The 22763-nt window shown below is 37.3% G+C and overlaps 1 protein-coding gene and 1 long non-coding RNA gene across 2 annotated transcripts; both read right to left on the bottom strand.

Annotated features, from left to right (window-relative positions):
- Window positions 1–5263: 5263 nt before the first annotated feature.
- On the bottom strand, window positions 5264–13417 carry LOC128509012 (uncharacterized). Its single transcript, XR_008355990.1, has 2 exons — window positions 13186–13417; window positions 5264–5380 (listed from the first exon to the last, which is right to left on the bottom strand). It is a non-coding gene; the product is annotated as an uncharacterized LOC128509012 (long non-coding RNA).
- A 2749-nt stretch (window positions 13418–16166) lies between these two features.
- ela3l (elastase 3 like) lies at window positions 16167–20730 on the bottom strand. The gene is made up of 8 exons (XM_053480709.1): window positions 20632–20730; window positions 20439–20527; window positions 20199–20296; window positions 19957–20085; window positions 19699–19835; window positions 19300–19445; window positions 18901–19053; window positions 16167–16225 (listed from the first exon to the last, which is right to left on the bottom strand). Exons 1-8 carry the CDS (start codon window positions 20669–20671, stop codon window positions 16208–16210), a joined length of 810 nt encoding a protein of 269 aa, XP_053336684.1. The 5' UTR covers window positions 20672–20730; the 3' UTR covers window positions 16167–16207.
- Window positions 20731–22763: the final 2033 nt, after the last annotated feature.

The raw sequence follows: 22763 nt of genomic DNA, 5'->3' as shown, positions 1-22763 counted from the left end.
TATGCAGAAATTTCCATTCCAGGATAAGGAGACAGGATTGTGTTTGTTTCTTCTGGTATACAGCAAGCCTCAGCTTCACTGTTCATTATAGTCAAGATATGGAAGTGGAGCCAGGATGGTACCTGGTGCACAGCGTGCTCCCGAGTGTAAAATCTTACTGAAACAATGTAATAAAGAGAAGTGCATCGTCAGCACTTTGGGTATTAAGGCACCTAGTAATTTGAGCTTGAACTTCATTATAATTTAATACCTCTGCAGTGTATGGCTTAGACTGTGTGCAGCAAGGAACTGCGAGAAACTGGGAACAGTTTCAGATTCAATTCCTTAACTATAGCACATTTGAGGTTTATTTCAGACAAAACCACTGACCAAACGTACACAATCATTGGCCATGCCAAGCAAAAGGGCGTGAAATCTGGCAACCCCAACAAAAGAGCTCATGCTTGTGCAATGTTTTGGTTTTGCTTTACTTTGTCCCATGCCCAACAAGAGGCTTTCTGTCTAATACTGACAGCTGTATTTATATTTAGCTACACACCTAACGTAGACATTCCTCCTCTAACTGTTGCAGCTTTCCCCACCCAGATTTTACCCAGATCTTGTTCCTTTTCTCATCATCCCTCCTTGCCTCTAGGCTGCATTTTTCTATTTCCTGTCTTTCAGTTCCAAGGAGCTGAAGCTAACAGTGCTCACAATGTCCAATGTCTTTTTTTTTTCAGTTTGGGTTTGAAGAATTCACACAACTCTAAGCTTTAAATGTCTATCCAAGGTCAGTGTCTTTGGACTGCTGGTCGATAACTGTGGTGAGGATTAAGTTACAGAAATTTGATCCTGGATCAGACTTTATCCTGAGTAACAAGCTGCAGTAAGTAGGCTGGCGGATGGACGGCGTTCAAGAAAAGGGGAGCAGATAAGAGGCTTTATTTGATTTACGTAATGATTAGCCTTCATCCTACTGCTTGCAGAGACAAGACGAGGACAAGCTCACAAGGGGTTCATGCTGTTTTTTAAACGGTTTCTCACTTTTACTAGTACCTTTTTTATTAAGCAGGACAATGGACTTAATGGGGATTATTATTGTAATGTCACTAATTTATATGTCATAAAATATCCCATAATATTAAAGGAGTACTAAAAATAATCAGTATAGGAATGAAAATTTTATTACCATTAGAACAAATGCCAAAACATTGGGAAAATTGTTTTGGTTATATCAGTTTGCATTTTGTGTGATTTTGCAAAATGCTATGCAGCTGCGTTTGTGTAAATTTAGGTATGCAATTTGTTGCACACAAAACCTTTTTAATTACCAAGGGGGTTGAAGATCATGGAAAACATTGTGATTGATGGGGTTCACAGACACCCATCAATGGATCCTTGTAGTATATAAATGTTGGTGTACCTGTAATGGCAGTTACAGAGTATTAAAAAAAATTTATTTATTTTTTTTCGTGACTTTTTCTTGAAACATTCTCCAAAAAATCCAACGCCTTTAGTTTACTCTTGATTTGCCAAGCTGATCAAGTGATGGAAAGAAGCAATGTTAATGGCTTTTCAGTTGTGTTGTGTACTGTAATATGCTAATATTGCTATGTTTCAGTCATTCCATGCTATGGAAAGGAATATATTTAGTGGTTTTCAAATTAATTGTTTTGCCATAGAGAACTTTGTGTGCCAGAGAAAATAATTTGCCAGAACAGGTGAAAGTAAAAAAAAAAAGCTTTTATTTTGTTTTCCTGTCAAACTGTTCATATAAATAATTTGACAACCCTACAAATTATTTATACTAAATCATGTAAAAATAAAATTGAGACATTCTGTAATTTCTTTACATGTAACATGTACATATTTGTTTCCCTTTTTTGGGGGAGAAATTATTTTGATGTTACAGGACTAGTTATTGTCAGTAACATTGGAGACAAAACTTTTGCAAATATTAATACATTAATATATGTAATTACTTGTAATTACAATGGAAATATATATACATATATATATATATATACATATATATACATATATATATATATATATTAGTTATAAAACTAATATATAATATTTGTATTTAGACTATTGAAATACATTTTAAAATAGTTGTTAACTTAAATGGCTTTTATTTTGTTAATTTGGAACCAAGAAACCATTAACTGCAAAAGCAGACATGGCAAAAATGGTCAATTTAGCAACATTATGAAAATCGTCAAGCACATAATGTGTGTGTGCATGTGTGTGATATTATAGCCTAGCTTTTCCCCTTAATGGGTAAAATATGAAAGTAGGAAGAAATAAAAAAAATATATGTATTCTAAATATACTTATCAAGTGAAATGGAACATACCCCAAATTATGGAATGAGTTATAAGCTAGTACAAAGAAGAAAAAGCACATTTTCCAAAGATGGTAAAAAATCTGAGGCATTTATTCCATTGAACATTATAATGATTCGCACATGAAAAAGCTCTTCAGATTCACTGGAGTCCATCTGAATCCCAAACATACAAAACCAATCTTGATTAAGAGATACCAGACCTATTGTGAAGATTTGGTCCTCTTTGGTCCTATTGTCAGTGTCAATATGATGCCAGTGGTGTAGAACTTTATGTGCAGTATTTATTTGATGTGTGCACCATTTTGGATGTACTAGTGTCCTGTAAATGTCAGATCATGTTATAGTGAAACATGTCACCATCGACAAAGTTTTACTCTATGACTAATTAACACGTTACACGTAACATAACCTTATGGTCATACATGTAACTCAATTGTGCGACCTACATTACGTATTTTTACACATACTTTTGACTTGGACAATAAATCTCAAATTATACCATTTATTAGGTCAGAGAATCATATATTTAGAGTTTTATAATGGAACATGAGAAAAATAAACCATACTTATATAATATAGAAAATTCCCAGTGAAATTACCAAAATTTAAATTAGTTCCTCAGTGATTTTTCGAAGAGTTACGGGTTTTATTGTCTCCCAACAAAGTTCCATTTTGAATCACTTAAGACAAAATCTTTCATGATTCCCTCAGAGGGACAAGAAATAGAAACAGTTAATGGCTCAAACCTTTATTTGTTCATATTTGTGTATAATCAAGATATTTTTCATTCTGTGCTCTTTGAAATCAGTTCCTCAAATATTCTTCAAATGTGTAGTTGTGGGAGCTTTTAATAGGGTTATTCAATCACAGGGTTTCCTTAAAGATATAGACCAAAGAATAATACATTAAAAAACTATAAAAACCCAATGCAACAGGTATTTGTTTGTTTGTTATAAGAGAACATTATACCTAAGATAATGACCTTGAATAGTCAAAAAAGCTTTAAATATTCAATGGTCCTAAGCTTGCTAATTTGATTCTACGTGGAAATAAAATTTTACCTAGAGGGTTAGAGAGAAAAGGCCCCACATGGAGCTTTGAAACTTTTAATTAGTTCTCTTTCCATCTGAGTGGAATTTTTTTCTATTTCTCTATAAAGCTACAGGTGGTGCACTCTAAACTATTCACACATCAGCAGGTTGCGCAGCATACTATGAGGTAGAAGCAAATTATTTGTTTTGGTTTGCAATAAAAAAATTTCTATATTTAATATCGAATCAGGATGTATAAAATTGTGATATTTATACATGGTGGGTGAAAATAGCCCACGGTATCTTGCTGGGATAACATTGGTGACCTTTTTTCCATGCAGGATGGTGAACCACGCCATTTTGTTTTTACTGTGTATGCTTGCTTAGCCCAGCAATTTACAGAAAGTTGGCTGGGACGATGCTAAACTCATGAATAGCCTGCAAGAAGTCCAGATCATGATTTTTTTTTTGTGGTGCTACGCAAAGGAGGAGGTGTACAGGACAAAGCCTCGCAAAAGAGTCCAGAAGTCTGTGCCTACAATAACTTGGAGGCACAATTTCAAGATGTTCCCAGCAATATCCCAAACAACTTCCCAAACTTGTCATTTGAGGAAACTGGTTGATGCCACCAGCCTATGTTAAAATTTAAACATTTGCTTTTATTTTCCTATGTAATAAAGTACAATTTGTTTCAATAAATTTGTATTAGAAATATGGCCTCTATTACCAACTTATAATGCCTAGTTACTTTTTATCCACCCTCTAGAACTGCGAAACAAATTGAAAACCTGGGGAGCGTGATATCATATCGGGTGGTCGTTGGTGATTTTTTTTATCCCTACTTTCCATACTGTACATCCCCACAGTCTCCTTTCAATAATTCAACAACTCCTATGAAGTCTCTTTAATGTGGGGATGATTGGCTGAGGCAGAAGCTGTCAGCAGCCCAAATTCTTAATTGGGAAACTCCAATCAGCCTACACTGTATGTCTTTGGACTGTGGGAGGAAACCCACTAAGCATGGGAAGAACATGCAAACTTCACACACATACAGGCCAGAGGAGAGATTTGAACCCCCTGGAGGAGCTTGCCGACTGATTACTTACTACAAGTCAGTCTTTTAACTGATCAGTTTCAACTCATCTCTGATGTGAGTAGCTTTCAATAAATATCAAGCTAAATCAAATGTAAAGGTAAATATACGAGCAACTGTAAAGACGCGGCCAAACCCTCAGGCGACACGCCAGAGAACTCTTAACAGGCGCTGGCCAGCATAGGTTTAATTTTTTATGCTCATTTCTATCCTTTTATTCTAAAGCAGGAAAACATAAATGATTACAATGCACAGATAAAATAGTTTGTGTTTCATCCCTCTGAAATTTTCAGCTTGGTTTCCGCTCAGTGTGAAACCAGGAAAGTACTTCACCTGCTCCCGGGTGTAAATGATGTTATTAAAAAACCAAGGCAATAACTAAACAGTGCTGTGCTTTTCTTCTTTATCGCTCTCTCCAACAGAACCTTATTACAGTTTAATATAATTCTAAATCATCCCAAGTTATTTCTCTGACTATGAGGATTCAATAGCGCCATTGTACGATGGCTATTCAAGTTCCAAACTCAAATGACCTGCCAGGCAAGTACAAACATATCTGAAGTCTCAGGCTGAAGTCAGTAAATACTTTTGTTCGCTGCTCTTCTTCTTCTCTTGCGTCTGTCCGAGCACCGGTGCCCTCTCTGGACTGGAGGGCACTTTACAGGCCTTGCATATGATGATGAAGAGAAGGAGCATGAGAACGGCAAGTACTGTGTTACACACGATGGCCACCACAGCTGCTGAAGAAAGGCCGGTTCTTGGTTCCGACTCCATTATAGTTTTCCTATCAGAGTTTAGTTTCTTAAAACAAACAAACACACCACATATCGGTGGTGGTTTAATTAAAAAAGCAAATCAACTATTGAAGGTGTAGAGAGTTGTTCCTTTGCCCTTTTTACAGGATGCAGTCGGAGCTTTGATTCACACCTGAAAAGACAAATAATGGTTAATAAAATAATCACGTGCCCTCTAATTGGACTGAACAGGAACAAATCATTCCATGAATGGACTTTTAATTCGGTTCACTGATTGTTACAGACATCATCAGACACATATAATCAAAGAGCTCATTTAAGGTTTAAAAAAAAAATCCAGAATATATATTCATATGTATTTAATATGAAAAACACAATACATATGGTTTTAAATAGAGCTACCAATCACAATGCAATGCTGGGTCCCGATTGGAAAAAGAAATTTTGGCAAACCATTCTGTGACTAAGTGCAGTATAAACAGGGTGTGCGCTTGTCCTCTAAAACAGCAGAGCATGAACAACCTGATGCTTAACATATGAAGGATACACAGAATAAACAAAATAAAACTGTAAATGAGTATTATACAACACCGTGACATTCCACGCCTTCTTTACAGTGAATAATAAGCACTGAGGACTGAGACTGATAAAGTGCAGATGTTACACCTCCCTCATTGGGACTGACAGGTGCACAGGTCATGTCTCTTCCGTTAGGACTGAGAGCACAGAAGCCATGCCTCCTTTATTTAGACTAAAAGGTGCAAAGGCCATGATTCCCTCACATGGACTAATCTAGACAGAACCTCTACAGCTCTTTTTAATGGAACATTCATTCTTCCATTACGTGGAAACAGGAAAATCAAAGAGGCCACATAACCTTTGCTGGGATTGACAGTGACAGAGCCTGTCATTGTTTTTTAGTCCGCCTGCTATATGATACAGTCACATCTGACCATAGTTTGCAACCATTTACAGTGTTATATAATATTATATATATATAAGTATAAGTTATATATATATAAGTATAAGTTATATATATATATATATATATATATATATATATATATATATATATATATATATATAAGAATATAATTACACAAATTTGAAATGACTGAGTCAAAACACATTATTACTACTATTAAATATTATTAAATACGGAAAGTGCTGACTGATTGATCAGTCGGAGGTCACTTAAACAACTGGTGAAGTTTCATTATAAAATATTGAAGGCTGAAACCAGAGCTGTGTTTAACAGAGAAAGTAAGCGCATTAAGAAAAACACTTGTTAGGAAGGCTAGCCAGGAAAAAGTCGTCAAACTGCTCAGAAGTACAAGAATTGACCTTTGGAGTAATGGCAAAAGGTCGTGTGGTCTGAAGAGAGGGGAAGCGCATAAGGCGATGCACCCATCATGCACAGTGCCCACTTGTCAAGCCTCTGTAGGTATGATCTGGGGTTGCTTTGGATGGTCAGGTCCAGGCTCAGCAACGTTATACGTATGGCAATGAAATTAATTCAGGATGTACTAAATGATTGGCTCTGGGAGCAGTAGGATTCATTTTCACACATTAACTGTCGACCACATTGTGCACTGTAATCAAAGCTAATGCCGGTCAAATGAAACGTTGGCGTGTGAGACTGTCACGCGGCGTATATTCACCGGCCACTTCGTTAGGTACACCTGTACAACTGCTTGTAACGCAAATATCTAATTGTTCAATCACATGGCAAAAACTTAAATTATTTAGGCATGTAGACATGGTCAAGACTATCTGCTAAAGTTCAAGCAGAATGGGAAAGAAAGGTGATTAAAGGCACTTTGAATGTGGCATGGATGCTGGTCTGAGTATCCCTGAAACTGATGATTTACTGGGATTTCCAGGCACAACCATCTATAAAACCAAGGATTTACTGAGCATGGTGTGAAAAAGGGCAAATATCCAGTAAGCAGCTGTTCTCCGGGTGAAAAAACCCAGAGGTCAAAGAAGACTGGCCAGAGTAGTTCAAGCTGATAGTAACTCAGTAACTTAAATAACATCCTGTTACATGCTGAGTAGCATCACTGCAAAACATCACACCGGATGGTCGCTAAGAACAAGAAACCGAGGCTATAATTTGCATGGGCTCACCAAATTTTACCAACAGAAGATTGTAAAAATGTTGACTCTGGTCTGATGAGTCGGACGTTCGGATGGTAGGGTCAGAAATTGACATGAAACAACATCAAAGCATGGATCTATTCTCATATCAACGTTGTAGGCTGCTGCTGGTGGTGTAATGGCGTGGGAACTATTTCCTTGGCACACTTTAGATGCCTTAGTTCCAGAATATTGCTGCTGACCATGACCATCCCTTAATGACCACAGGATAATGTGGCACCTTGTTGAATCTATATCATGAAGAATTAAAACAGTTCTAAAGACAAAAGTGGGTCTAACCCAGTACTAGCACGGTGTATCTAATGAAGTAGCCGGTGAGTGTATATTGTATAGATGTTTTGTGCAGATGCATGTGACCCAGAAAGCAGAAAGCTTTTCCCTCAGCCACTATGAAAAAGCTGCGTCATCTTTTTTCAGCAGTAACAATTGCATTCCGATGTGACATAAATTTCATGATGAGTTTTTAATGTGTGGCGCAGAACAGAAACACATTACCATAACTGAAACCAGTTGTTGTTCTGTTCCTAACCGACTCTCAGAAAGCCTCCGCTGATGATAATTCAGTGAGCAAATGAGAGGCAGATCTACTCAAATTGCCATTAAACACTCGTTACGCAGCTGGACGGTAAACTTTGTCCTTCACGAAGTCAACATAACTGTGGCTCTGCGACACTCTCAATGAAGATGGATGACATTTGATGCGCTTAATCCATTCACACTGCAGGTTAATGTTAGCGTCAAGGCGTTTTTTTCCTGCTTACGAGACTGAATAAGATTCAATCACAGGCATGGTGCCAAGTCTCGGGGCAATTCCCCTCTCGCCCCCGCGCCAATTTCACACCCTGTGCTGTTATTACTGAGCGTGGAATGAGACGAGGCAGAAGGAAGATTGAGGACGGTCACTCTTTCCGTCTTTCTCACACACACATACACCAATGAGTTCAGGTCCAGAGATGGAAAAAAGAGAGAGGAGAAGTCAGCTGTATAACAACTGTGTGATTTTAGAGAGATGACAATCCAAGCAAAACGAAACCAGATTGAGGAAAATAAATAATTAAAGAAACAGTGTCGTATGTATTTTGTGTTTACTCAGCAAACTTTTTATTTGATTTTATTGTAGTGGTTATAAGTGCTACAACAATTAGGAGATGAATCATGAAACTTTATTCCAGAGAGGTTGGCGTTCTGAATAAAATATGGCATTCACAAAACTAAAACGTGTGAGCCAGGAAGTACAATAAAAAAGGAAGCTAGTGGTTGTGGTGTGGGTCGGGCTTTTTGTCATGAGTCACGTACATTTTTACATGAATATTAAATATTGCAGTCGCTTAGTGACCTTTATTGAACATTAAATATGACTATAAACAGAACAAACTGCTGTGGTATAAGAGGAATAAAACAAAATGAATTTAAAAGGCAAGCTTGCTCACACTAGGCCTGAATGACAAGACAGGAAAAAGTACTACGGAGGTAATAAGTTAGAATGAGTGTGAATCTTTCCTTACCTCCCTTCTTGGTGTCAGTGCAGTGAGTTATTGGGCTTCGCTTTGCTAAATTGAGAGATTCTTTTTCGCCTATCACAAGTCTACAACGGGAAATGAGCTCTCGCTTTGATTATCAGCATCTGTCTCATCACCTAAGCTGCAAGTCACTCATATGATTTAAGCACGTCTCTACACTCAACTGATCTCTGTCTGTCTTTTATGTTAAGTTCGCTCCATTGTTTTAGGTTGGTTTTGATGGTTCTGGTTCTGGTAACTGATTACAAACTGAATTAAAGTCCATTCTGCTACGGCACCCAGACTTCCAAAGCATGGTGTTGATTACTCTCAGGATAATGTAACCATCACAACAACAAAATTACATATTAGACCATTTTGCCATTTTGAATAGAATATCATGTCCTATGCCTTTTCAATCACATACATGGACTAGCCACTTCATTAGGTACACCTTGCTGGTACAGGATTGCACCCACTTGTGCCTTCAGAACTGCCTTAACAAGGTGTTGCAAACATTCCCTTCGAGATTTCGGTCCATACTGACATGACAGCGACGCAAAGATGCTGCAGATTTATCAGCTGAACATCCATGATGAGAATCTCCTGTTACACCCAACGGATTAAAATTTGGCGACTGTAGCCATTTTAGTACAGTGTCATGTTCAAGAAACCAGTTTAAGATGATTTTGGCTTTGTGACATGGCGTGTTATCCTGTGATCATAAAGGGGTGGACAAAAATACTTACACAGCAATAAGTTGTGGCAGTTAAACCATGCTTAAATGGTACTAAGCGACTCAAAATGTTCCAATACACCATTACACCACCAGCAGAACTGTTGATATAACGTAGTACAGATGCATGTGTTCATGCTGTTTACGCCAAATTCTGACCTTAACATCTAAACGTTTTCTAATCTTGGTGAGCCCATGCGAATTTTACCCTTATGAATTGTTTCCCGGTCTAAGCTGACAGGAGTGGCACACAGTGTGGTTTTCTGCTGCTGTAGCCCATCTGCTACCATGCCTGATTAGACCTGATTAGATATTTGCATTAAAAAACAGTTAAACAGGAATCCCTAATGAAGAGGCCGGGAAAAGTATTTTGCATTTTTTTGACACAAAAGACCCATTTTTTTGTTTAAAAAAAGGCTGAGAAAATCTCTATTTTAGATCGTCTATGAGCTATGAAGAACATCTGATATAAAAAAAAAAGTAGTTGCGATGCTGCTCAAGCATCACATTACATTTAAAGTGACTGTAACAGAACATTATTAACACTGAAAGCAAAACCTAAATTTACACTGAGATCTATTATACTCAAGCTGATTTGTCCATGTCAGGAACAATTTAAGACTTGTGTGTAAGTCCCTCAGTGGCTGCTTTGTTCCGTTTGCTGCTGGTCATGAATGTGGAGCTGAATACTAAACAGCATGAAGCGAAATACACTAAAGACATTCAAGTGCTGAATGGACTGAACAAGGGTTTGCGGATGAATTTGTTTTAAAAAATTGTTTGATTAAACTTTATTATTTTTGTATAAGTCAGAGTTTCTGCTAAAATATTGGATCATGTCAGGTTTCAGTCATGCGTCCTGACATCACCATGATCTAGGGTCGTGTTTGAGTTGCAAGCTGTTAAATTTCATCAATGCACACACCCTGACACAACCACAGAGTGACAGTGTCTGTGAAAAATGGAGACAAAGACAGCATTCTGTGCAATAACAAACAAAACTCTAATAAAGTCCATAGAACTTCTAGGCAAGTTACAAAAAACATTATGGAAATTATACAACCTTGTGTTAATCAGTGCCGCTTCACTACTCAGGGGAATAAAAGGATTTAAGGAATGAAGCACTTGGGAAAACAAATCCTCGACAGGGTGGTATGATGGAGAGACATATTATTTTTGCCACCACCGGCATGTCCTGTATTTTATTCCTTTTATTACTGCGGAAATTTGTGATTCCTATTTTATTCTACAGTTGGAGCTCTAAACTGCACCTCGGCAGGCAGCACAGCATCCTGTGTGGTAGTAGCAAATTATTTGCAATTTTTTAGAATTTTAAAAAATTAATAATAATAGTAATAATAATAATAATATTGAATTAGGGTTTATAAAATTGTGATACTTTGTATAATATATTATGATAACAAATATCATATTATAAATATAAATATTGTATCAAGAGGTCTATAGTGATTTCCATCCCTAATATTAGCCATAATATATTTATATTTAATGTGCATATGACTGTTGACCAGAGGTTCTACCACAGTCATACAAGATGGAAAAATCGTCACCATTGGCTCCATGGTCCCTAGTTGGACTACAGAGGTTCCTAAATGGATACATGGATATTTACACATAGTTAAATAACATTATTCAAATTAGTTGCTCTGCCAGATAAATCAGATTTGAGAACTCAGCAAAGCTGCAATCAATATTATGGACAACTTGTTGCACTTCCTGATTCCTTATATGGTAACACTTCCTACAGCGCGTGTTCAGATGGATATAAGTACAAATAGCTTGTGTCTGCTGGAACCCTTTTGTCTAACTGGAAAATGTTAACATGTCTAACATCCTAGTCTGTCTGTCTCCGGGTCTCTGTAGGACTTACATGTTAATGACTTTTGTTCTTTTGATCTACGGGATGTACGTGAAACAGGTCACCACTCCTGGGAACTTCAGATCATGTGTGCGTGTGTGTTTGTCCCTTTCTCTCAGTTTGAGGCCGTCTGGTGAACGTATCAAGATGCAGCAGACGCATCAAACAATAATTCTTTCTTTAATTCATTTTAAACAACCCACATGAGTCAGGAGACACACCTGGGGGTCAGTTTAAATTGTCTTGCGTCAATGCAAGTCCAATTCTGTTATTTTCTAAGCAAGCATACAGTAGTGTGTTGTTCTAGACTTAACAGGATAACTGACACATCCTCGTGCATCCTTGTAACTCACCTTTCGATATGGATGGACGGCATAAAGATGCAGAAAGTTTATTCCCAAGTCTCGCCCTTTTCTCTTACCCTTGCTTGTACTGCTCATCCCACGACTCTTATTCACAATCTGGTCATACTGAACATCCTGAAAGCACCAGAATCATTTGCCTTTTGGTCTTTTTTTACTTGTAGGGCCATACACTGATGCATTAAGAAGATGTATATAAGTCAAAAATTATCACAAACTCTTGACTGTGAAATTTACTTGAATTAACTTACAGAAAAGACAAATACATATTTTTTAACATAATCCCCTTTCTTTTCAATACACTTTGTCCATCTGTCAACAAGCTTTTATATTCCCTTATGAAAAAATTGTTCAAAGCTGAGCTGCCAGCCACTAATGCACTACTGTCTTCACATCTTCATCAGAAGTGAATCCTCGTCCTCATAGGCCTGCAATCAGGAGACCAAACAGGCGAAAGTCCTATGGAGCGAGATCAGTACTAAAGGAAGGATGCTTTAACACCTTAAAACGAAGTGTGGGAAGAAATGTGAGAACGTGCATCATCGTACAAAATCACAACACAATTGGACAGCAGTCCTCCGAGTTTAAGCCGAAGTTCAGCCTTTAGGTCTTCAATAAGCAACTCACAGTTTGCAATGTACTGTTGGTTGTTGCACGTGTTTCCTGATAATATTCCAATACTGGTCCCTGAGAATCCCAGGAAACTGTAAGCATCAATTTTCCAGCTGATGGTTAACTTTTAAGCTTTTTCTCAATCAGTGATTGAGGATGTTTCCAGTCCAACTCTGCGGTTTACTCTCAGACACGTATTGATAATTCTGTGTCTCGTCACTAGTAATGATTCTTTTGAAGAAACTTTCACCTTTCTTAGCGTGCCAATATAAATGTAGTTTGCAGATATCCAGACACTTTTATTTAGGCTCATTAGGCTATGTCCTTCATATTTATATGCTTCCTTCCTCGTGTCCTTTTAGGAACTTTTTCCTTTTCTTTACTCCAGGATTGCTTATTAAAGATCTTAATCTTTTTGTTTATTTGTTTGTTTGTTTATTTAAGATATCTAAAAATGAATTCGAATTGCAGTACATCCTGAAACATTTTACACTTGCTGCGTTGGTGTATGATCACACACACACACACACACACACACACACACACAGCGCACATTAAAACTTAACGCAAATGCAACATATTTCATATAAACAAAACAAAATTTGGTCGCGCGAGGGGGAAAAAACCTAATTTGCACGCGCACACATGTTGCGTCGCGTGCATACAACTGTTCAGACGCTATAATTCAGACATTTTAATACATTAAAATAAAGTATCACTCAGACTGACCCGGTTCATCAGGAGCTCCTCCCGGTGTGTTTGTTTGTGTCGATGCTGGAAGGACCTTTGCCGTAATTTCCCAACGTCTGGTTGACTTTCGGAGCGCGCGAGAGCTAGGAGGAGTCACGCGAGTAACGGTGTCAGTTAAAGCGCGCACTGCAACTGTGTGGTCCGGCAGGGGGGCGTGGCTTCAGCTCGCCACATTAAAAAGCCTCGAGCAGAGACAAAGTGCTTCTGCCTGCCTGTTCTTTTTAAACGCGCGCGAGGCAGCTGAGACTATCTGTAGAAGCGCGCGCAGCGGAGAGATTCCCACGTGACACATAATGTGCCTAACAGACAGAGAGAGAGAGAGAGAGAGAGAGAGAGATGTTTTGTTTGTGTTGATCTGCAAGATGTAAATTCTTATCACTGAGGTACATTTGGTCCTCAGCACGAGTTTTATTATTATTATTATTATTATTAGTGGGGCATAACAACATGACATAATAAAAAAAGATAAAATTCAATTCTATTTAATTAATTATAAAATGGTGACACTGGTTTAGTGATAAGTACTGTCGCCTTGCACCTCAGGTCTGTGTGCATGGAGTTTGTATGTTGTCTCTGTGCTTGGTGGGTTTCCTCCGGGTACTCCGGATTTCTCCAACAGTTCAAAAAGAGATACAGATTAGGCTAATTAGTGTTCCCAAATTGCATGTAGTGTGTGTGTGTGTCCTGCGATGGAAAGGTACCATGTCCAGAGTGTACCATGCCTTACGTCCAAAGTCTCATGGGATAGGCTCCAGCCACCCCCTGCAACCCTGTACAGGATAAGCGGTATAGAAGATATATGAAAAACACCACTTGCATGAACTCAGCTGGGAGTTATTCCCACTGTACAGTCCTGATCTTGATACAAACCATTTCCACATGTTTGGGCCATTAAAGGAGTTGGCCATTGATGGTATATCCAAGCACTAGTAAAATGCTCTCAAAACAATTTTCTGCATAATCGAACATCCTGGTTTCACTTGAACACAGCTCGTAACTTCGCGTGAAACCTCACTAGGGTGTGATTTTTATTTGAAATGATTTTGCCTGCGCTTGTACATTGGCAGTGAAAGCATGTTTGTTGTTTATGAACCACAAAAAGATAAGTTTTGATACGAGCAACTGAAGACCATCACAGACAATAACACCTCCATAATGTTTTTTGTAAAGTAAGATTTAATGAAAGTTAACCAAAGAAACACTAGTCAGGATATTTGGCAATTGCTGTCTGGTTTTTAAAAAATGTTAAAGAATCATTAGGAATTGGAAAGAGTCGAATCTTATTGGTGAGCTGAATCAAATGAACTGATTCACTGTGAAAAGCCAGAATCCCGAACTTGCTAAAAAAAGACACAAAGTATACAATCAATCAATCAATTAATCAATCAATCAATCATCATAATCAATTTTATGTTTATCATACATTTTTGCTAGCTATGGATGCTAGCAAGCAACTGTAGCTTCTGTATACTCATAGCTATATAAACTATATAAAATGTGTGAAATATCCTCAGTTTATACAAATAATTCTTCTCGCTAGCAAGGAAACTGACTGCTAACAAGCAAGCTGGATGCTAGAAACAGTAACTGGCTCTGTTGTGTAGGAGAGGAAATGTAACCACAAGTTAGCCTTTGCTAAAATAATTCACACATTATTTCTATTTCTACATTTAAACCAGTTATTTAGATAGCTAGACAGACTCCCAATATATGAGCTAATTTATGCTTTATAATGCATTTAAATGTTTAGAGAAACCCTGAAGATTCCAACATTAAACAATTGACTATATTAAGTCTATCTCAGATTTTTACTGGTGAATGGTGATTATTTTTTTTACTGACTCATTTCTACATAGCCAAGGCACATGTTTATTCAAGGTGCACGTGCAATACATCTCAATGGTTGAGATATTGATGTCACATGAAAAGAAAAGGAGTTTGTTTTGGTTTCTTTTTAAGAAACGAGGCAAAAAAATTCCCACACAATTGCACTTGTATTTTGAGATATTTTACATTGTTTTTTTGACCAGCAAATACAAAGAAACGTCATAACAGTCGATGAAGACAGATGCAAGCATGACAGCAGCCTTGGAGATAAAATTCAAAGCTTTAAAATACACACACACACACACACACACACACACACACACACACACACACACACACACACACAGAGAAATATATATATACACTTCCACAGTTCAATTTCAAACCAAATTCTACTCTCCAGGTTTCCCTGGGCTGCAGCATATTCAGGTCTGATCTTAGGCCTCCTGCTATGCTTGGAAATGCAGCTCCACCTTGTAGTAGCCAAGAACGAATCAAACCTGCTCATCGGGATGGAAACCATGTGTGTGACCTTGCAAAGATTTATAATCTGAATTGGACTGGTAACAGATTCCCAGTCTTGGCTTTGGCACTAACGCCAGCAGGTAACGGTGGGAAGCATCTTCGTCGGGAGGCAGGTGTTTGGAGTTGCTGTTTGTTCTCTCATGGCTGGTCAGAAATCACTAATAATGTGCCTTGGTTGGAAAACACATTCCATGTTTCGTATACTTTAGGGTTTTGATATTAGAACGTCAAAAACATTTGGGCAAATACTTCAGAGGATGACATGATCAGACTGCTTGTCAACAGGAAAGGAAAGCAAATGCTTGGGGCTCAGGCCACTATAGGGCGAGCCCAGAGGGCTGACAATTTCATTATTATTTATAAGATAATGGTAATGAATCCTGGCTGGAGAGGACCCCTGCACAGTTTTTGCCTAGGGCCTCTATATATGAGTGTGATTTATATTTACACATGGAGTGATCTGAGGAAATTTAGCATGACAGGTTTAAATATATATATATATATATATATATATATATATATATATATATATATATATATGTGTTTGTGTGTGTGTGTGTGTGTGTGTGTGTAAAATAGACAACAGACACCATGACAACAATGACAAATGCATTACCATTAAAGGATTTATTGAAATGAGTTTATCACCTTAGTTTTTAAGCATAACCTGAAAGCAAAGAGAAAGAAAAAATTTCTTAATAACTGCCGAATAATTTTATATTTAAATATATTCCAGTATTGTCAGCTATTGTAATAACTATCAATGTTATATTAGTATACCACTGCACTAAAAAACAGTACACAGTATGAATATTTAAACTGTTAATAGATTATACAATTAACATTATGTAAAACAGTATTAAGTGCAATTATTTAACCATATCAGAACACAGTATTAAAATACAATCTATAGAAATAGTATAGTAAGTAGTAGAAAAGTTGTAATAGTAGAAGTGGCTGTATTTCTAGTTATAACAATATTAGTAGTGCCAGTAATAGGAGTTACAACAGTAGGAGTAGTGGCAATAGTCATTGTTACAGTACAGTGCTGTGAAAAACTATTTGCTCCCCTCCAGATTTTTTTTTTTTTTTTTTTTGGCATATGTGTCACAGTTAAATGAGATCATCAAAAACATTTTAATATTACACATTACATTTTAAAGTTAACCACCAAAGAGTCAATACCAGTGGCGGCTGGTGCAAACATTTTTGGGGGCGCAAACAAAATTAAAATGAAACGTTTAATAAATGCCTGTAAATAGCCATAAGAAGTGCTGGAAAAGCACCGGAAATGTAAGCTCGGCCGCGGTCCCTTGACTGCTGCTTAATTAAAAGATCAGGTCGATCTGGTCCAACTTTATTTCTTTCTTCATTAAATTGCCTTGTGAAGGGGTATTTTAGCAAAGAAATGACAGAATTTTCTCTCATATTTAGACTCTTTCAGAATGATTAATAAGACTCGTTGGGAATGGTCCAATCACATGAGCCCAAATATTTAAAAACAATATTGATTCACTAAGAACAAACGTGGGAGTGTTCAGGACACACAGTTCTGCGCCCTAAGGATGATTTGGAAAAAAATCCAATTAGAGCTCAGCCTCAAATCACATGCTTTTTAAAAATGTACGTGCCTACATGGACACTCGTTTTTCCGGCGCCCCGCGTACACAAACACAAATGATCGTGACACAGTTTTGGATTTTTTTAATTGTTTTTTTTTATTTTTATTATTAAACAGAATATTGTGACTAAATTACTTTATTTTATTATTAACATGAATAATTATTATGGATCGGCCGCCACCGGTCAATACAAAATGCAGTTTTTAATTTTTTTTTTATTTATAAGGCTGTCCAAACCTGCCTGACCCTATGTGAAAAAGGTATTGCCCCCTAAAACTAAAAACAAAAACTGTTTGGTGTTGTTGACACCAATAAATGCTTGGTGTCTTTCGCCTCACTGTGGAGGAATTTTGGCCCACTCTTCTTTGCAGAATTGCTTATATTTAGCCACATTAGAGGTTTTTTTTTTAAGTATGATCAGCCTATTTGCATATCCTATACTACAACCATTGTGTTTGACTGTTTGTATAAAAAAAAATGTATGAAATGCTGTGCTAGTTTCATGCCAGATGTAACAGGATGCACACCTTCCAAAAAGTTTGACTTTTGTCTTCGCCCAAAAGACTTAAGGATAATCGAGATGTGTTTTGGCAAATGTGAGACAAGGCTTTGTGTTCTTTTTGGTCAGCAGTGACTTTCACCTTGGAACTTAAGATGTTGTTCTGTGTTCTTTTATAAGCTCCTCGCCGTTCTGCTCTGGAGTGATTTCGGGAGGCCGGCCACTCCTGGGAAGTTTCACCACTGTTTCAAGTTTTTTTCCCATTAGTGGATAATGGCTCTCACTGCGGTTCGCACCGCACAGTGGTTCTCACAGTGAGTCCCAAAGCTTAGAAATGGCTTTGTTCCCCTTTTTAGACTGATACATTCAGACTGATACCAATTACTTTGTTCTTAATTTCTTTAAATTGTATCATGATGTGCTGCTTTTTGAGATCTTTTAGTGTGCTTCACTTCAGATAGGTTCTAGTTTAATAATTTATTGATTCTACAGGACTGGCAGTAATCAGACCTGGGTGAAATTTAAGTCAGATTTCTAAAAAGAAATTGGTTAATCACAGGTTTTCATAATTTATGCGGAGGGGTACTCAAATATACTTAGATTATCTTTGTGTGATATAATTTTTTTGATGATCTGAATTATTTAAGAGTGTCAAGTATGAAAAAGAAAATCAGGAAGGCTAAATACTTTTTCATGACATTGTATAGCAGTAGTAATAGAAGTAGTAGTAATGACAGTAATCATAGTTATAAAAGTAGTAGTAGTAGCAGTAGCAGTTATAGTAGAAATAGTATTACTAGATATAGCAATAGTAAAGCAGTGTATTGTAGTGGTAAGAAAAAATGTTGCATTAATAGTAATAATAATAGAAATGGTAGTACATGGTAATATATAATAGTAGTCATAGCAACAGTGGTGTTGTAGTAGTAAAGTTTGAAGAGTTCTAATAGTATTAGTAACATTTGATGCAATAGTGGTTGTAGTAGCAATAAAAATAGTAGTTGTAATAGAAGTATTAGCAGCAGTACTAGTAGTGGTTAAAGTTATGGCAGTATCAGCAACAATTGTCAAGGTACTAGTAATATTATTAGTAGTAGCAGAAAAAGTGTTAGTGATCGGAGGAGTAATAGTATCAATAGGAATATTACTTTTAATAATAATGGTAGTATAAGTAGTGGTAGTAGTAATATTGTTTCATAAGATTGCAGTTTGCTTAGTCACCTCATTGATCCAGTCATTGTAGGCAGACACGCGGGTGAAGACGGTTGGTTTCTTCTCATAGTTGCAGCCGAGGCCTGAAACAAAGCTGGCGATGCCATGCACTTCCCACACACCATGTGCGTTCTTACAGTTGAGAGGACCACCAGAGTCACCCTGCAGGACAGAGGACCACAATATCAGCTTAGAGACTGGGAGTTACTGCTGTTAATTCATATTATGAGCCAAAGCAAGGAAGACCACTGCATGTCTGGATGGTTAGGATAGGTGTGGATGACGTATTAATGGATAGTGGTTTTATATGGAACTATTACATAAAATTCTCACACACTCCCATATTGACATTGATGTTAATCTTTACTGAAAGCACAGTAAAAAGCAATATTGAATGCTGTCACTTACATTGCAGCCAGCGACGACACCGTCACCACCGGAGCACAGCAGAGTGTCTCTCAGGCCAATACCCCACCAGTCAGGTTTGGAGCAGGTGGCATGGTCAACAACAGGCATCAGAGCCTGCTGCAGCTTATCAGCGATGGGACCTCCAGCTGAAACACACCACAATGCAGTCTGAACATTGAATTTATAATGCTTAACGATTCCTAAGGCTCTGTAGATACAAACAGTTGGCCAAAGTTAACCCTTGGGGTAGTAGTTCTATTTTGAAAATGAAGTATGACATTCAGTTTTATGTCTTAAAATAAACCAGTCAAACTAGTGGGTTCAGAATTTGATAATTGCAACAATTCCAACATGAACCCATGAATAAATACTTAAAAATTTAGACACACTCAAACTTACTAGAGAGTCTGCCCCAGCCGCTGATGTAGCAGGGGTAGTTGTTGGGAAGAATGGTACCAGCAGGAGGCAGGCAGGTCAACTGCACAGCGTCACTCAGGGTCACATGCTCAGTGAGTTTAATCAGAGCAACGTCAAACCTGAATTCACATTCATGCAAATCATATAATTTTTTACACGAGTTTTTACTCTGATGCTACTCTTATTACCTGACCAAGAGACTAGAATGAGGATATGAGACTACAAAGTACATCTTCTCACCCCAGAGCTACGAAGATGGGGTTCCACCTCTCGTGAACGATGATCTTCTCGGGAGTCATGGCTTTGGATTCGGCCTCCTCTGCTAACAGGTTGTATTTTCCCACATACACGCGGTAGGTGTTCTGTTGGCTGTGACAGACGAGAGCAAAAGTTTAAACATGGTCCGGCTGCAGTGCTGTCTTACAGAATCATACTGTAAACATCAACAAGGAAGTTAACAATGAAGTAACATCAAGTCATACTTGATACAATGAGCAGCAGTCATCACCCAGTTGGTGGCGATCAGAGATCCTCCACAAGTGTGTCTCCACTCATCATTGCGCAGGTACTGCAGAGAGATCTGTAAAGGAAAAAAAAAAAATATATATATATATATATATATATATATATATATATATATATATATATATACATGTTTGCATTTTTGGACCGAAGGAATAAAGGAAAGACAGAGAAATACAAAGAAAAGAAAGCATGATTACCTGCCAGGGCCAGCTATGAGGAATGGCATCCACTCCGTTGACCACGCGGGTGGTGAGGGGCTGGATGGCGGGAACACCGCACCCCAAAGCTAAAGCATCAACGCAAAGAATTGTGAATGCATAGCAAAAACATCATGATGCAACTCTGAATGTTAGTTTGGTTAACACCTGCCCAGATGTTAAAGCTGCTTACCGCCAGCAATGAGCACTGATGCCAGAACAAACGACAGCATGTTGACTTGATTCTGCTGACTCTTACATGTCGAGACGATTTATAAATCCTTCCTGTCGCAATAAAGCTACACCCCAATTCTAAAAAAAAAAGTATAGGTTTGTCCATCACCCATTGGATAAAAGGATAAAATTAGATTTTGAGTGTAAGGCTGTGTCAGGATTTGTGCAGCTGGTTTCCAGAAATGAATTCTCACGGCCTTCACTCTTTCACACACTCACGCCAACGTTTTTCTTACTATGCTTGTGCGGACCTACCCTTATGTCTTTATTATTAATGCATCTAATTAATTTTATAACTACATCTAACTTTAACCTTAGCTTCAGCAACTCCAAGGACACTGTAGGGTATTTACCCCCTTTTTATTTTTATAAATATATGGAATCTGTAGTTTTGTAAAAAAAAGAAGATCTTTTTCCTTTTTTTTTTTTATTTAGGGGGACCAACTAGATGTCCTCATTATTTAGACAGTGTATGACAGTATATGACCTTCAGTGGATGGTATTTCATTTTGATTCTTCTTAATGGAATCCAGGAGTACAAGGTTTATTTTATTTATCAAAATTATACAGAAAGTTTTTAAAATCCACATACACCTATTAGATGATTAATTCAGTGATGTTGAAAGTCTCAAAAATGCCATATTTTGCCAAGGTTAGTGATCATGATGGACTACTGCTTGTAGCTGCTCTGTACTGTACCAACCTACAGTGCAAACAGATTGTTTACCATCACTCTTTACTGTAGATTGATGAACACTGAAAACAAAAGGAAAAGCAGAAATGCGCCTTGGAGCCATTTCTAAACAACTGCAGACTCCAAAATTAGTTCCAGCAATTGTCCCTAAGTACCCTGTGTCCCTAAGTTATTAAGAGTTGGAGCGACTCTACAAAATCTCCCACTAAAGTTTGCAGCTGAACACATGGACAAAGAAAAGTCTTCTGGAGGGACGTTTTGACCAGGACTGGTGCATTGCACAAAGTGAATGGAATAATGAAAAAGGAGGACTGCCTAAGATGATCTTAAATCATCAGCTAGATGGCTAAAACTTGGCAAAATTAAATGTTCTAGTTCATGGCAAGAAACCAAGTTATATGTATTATTATATATATATAAAATATAACATTTAAGAGCAACTAAACTTATCTGCTCTTTATTTTTCCCCAAAAGCCATATTGGTACATTATCTAGGTTAAATCAGGTCAACATATGCCACTTTCTCATGTCAGGTCAGTTGGTCTGTATTTGCATGTAGTTATCTAAAAATGGAATATCACATATATTTCTCAAGCAGCTGTTTACATTTTGTAACGATACTGTACCTTTCCCCTGAATTAGCTTGTTTTTGCTCTATATTTTTAAGAGTACAAAATAATTAACTGTCTATGATCCATTTGTGTGGCCAAAATTTATGGATGATTCAGTAGAAAGAAAAACCTAGCTGGAGTACGTACAGTCAGGTCCATACATTTTGGAACAAATATAAGTTTTTTGGCATTTGTCCTTTGTACACAACCATGTTAAATTTTAAATGAAATATTCAATTTATGAGCAAAGAGTCAATACTTTCTGCTTTAATTAAATAAGTTTGACGAAAGTGTGGCATTAATCAGTTGAGAATTACTTTTGGGGGATTATAAATAATGGAACAAATAACAAGCAGTTATGTTCTCTCATTACTCCATGACTAATCAAGCAGATACAAATAAATGAGATAAAAGGTTTCAATGCAAGTGAAGAATGACATCATTAGACTAAAAATAATAAAACAAAAACATCAGAGAGATGGCAAAGACATTGGGATTGGCCAATACAACAGTTTGGGACATTCTTAAATAGAAAGAACTAATTGGCAAGCTCTGCAACAGCAAAAGCCCTGAAAGACAACTACTGTAAAGTGGATGACCACATAATTCTGTTCATGGTGGAAAAGAACCGTTTCACAACATCTAGCCAAGTCGAGAACACTCTTGAAGAGGTAGGAGTATCTTTGTCAAAATATACAGTCAAGAGACAGCTTTATAAAATAAAAACAGACATGTTACATCAAGCTGCAAACCAGCTTTTTTTTTTAATTACTTTAAAAAAGGCCA

This window comes from Clarias gariepinus, chromosome 21, assembly GCF_024256425.1.
Source record: "Clarias gariepinus isolate MV-2021 ecotype Netherlands chromosome 21, CGAR_prim_01v2, whole genome shotgun sequence".
NCBI lineage: Eukaryota > Metazoa > Chordata > Actinopteri > Siluriformes > Clariidae > Clarias > Clarias gariepinus.
This window is presented reverse-complemented; position numbering and strand designations above follow the sequence as displayed.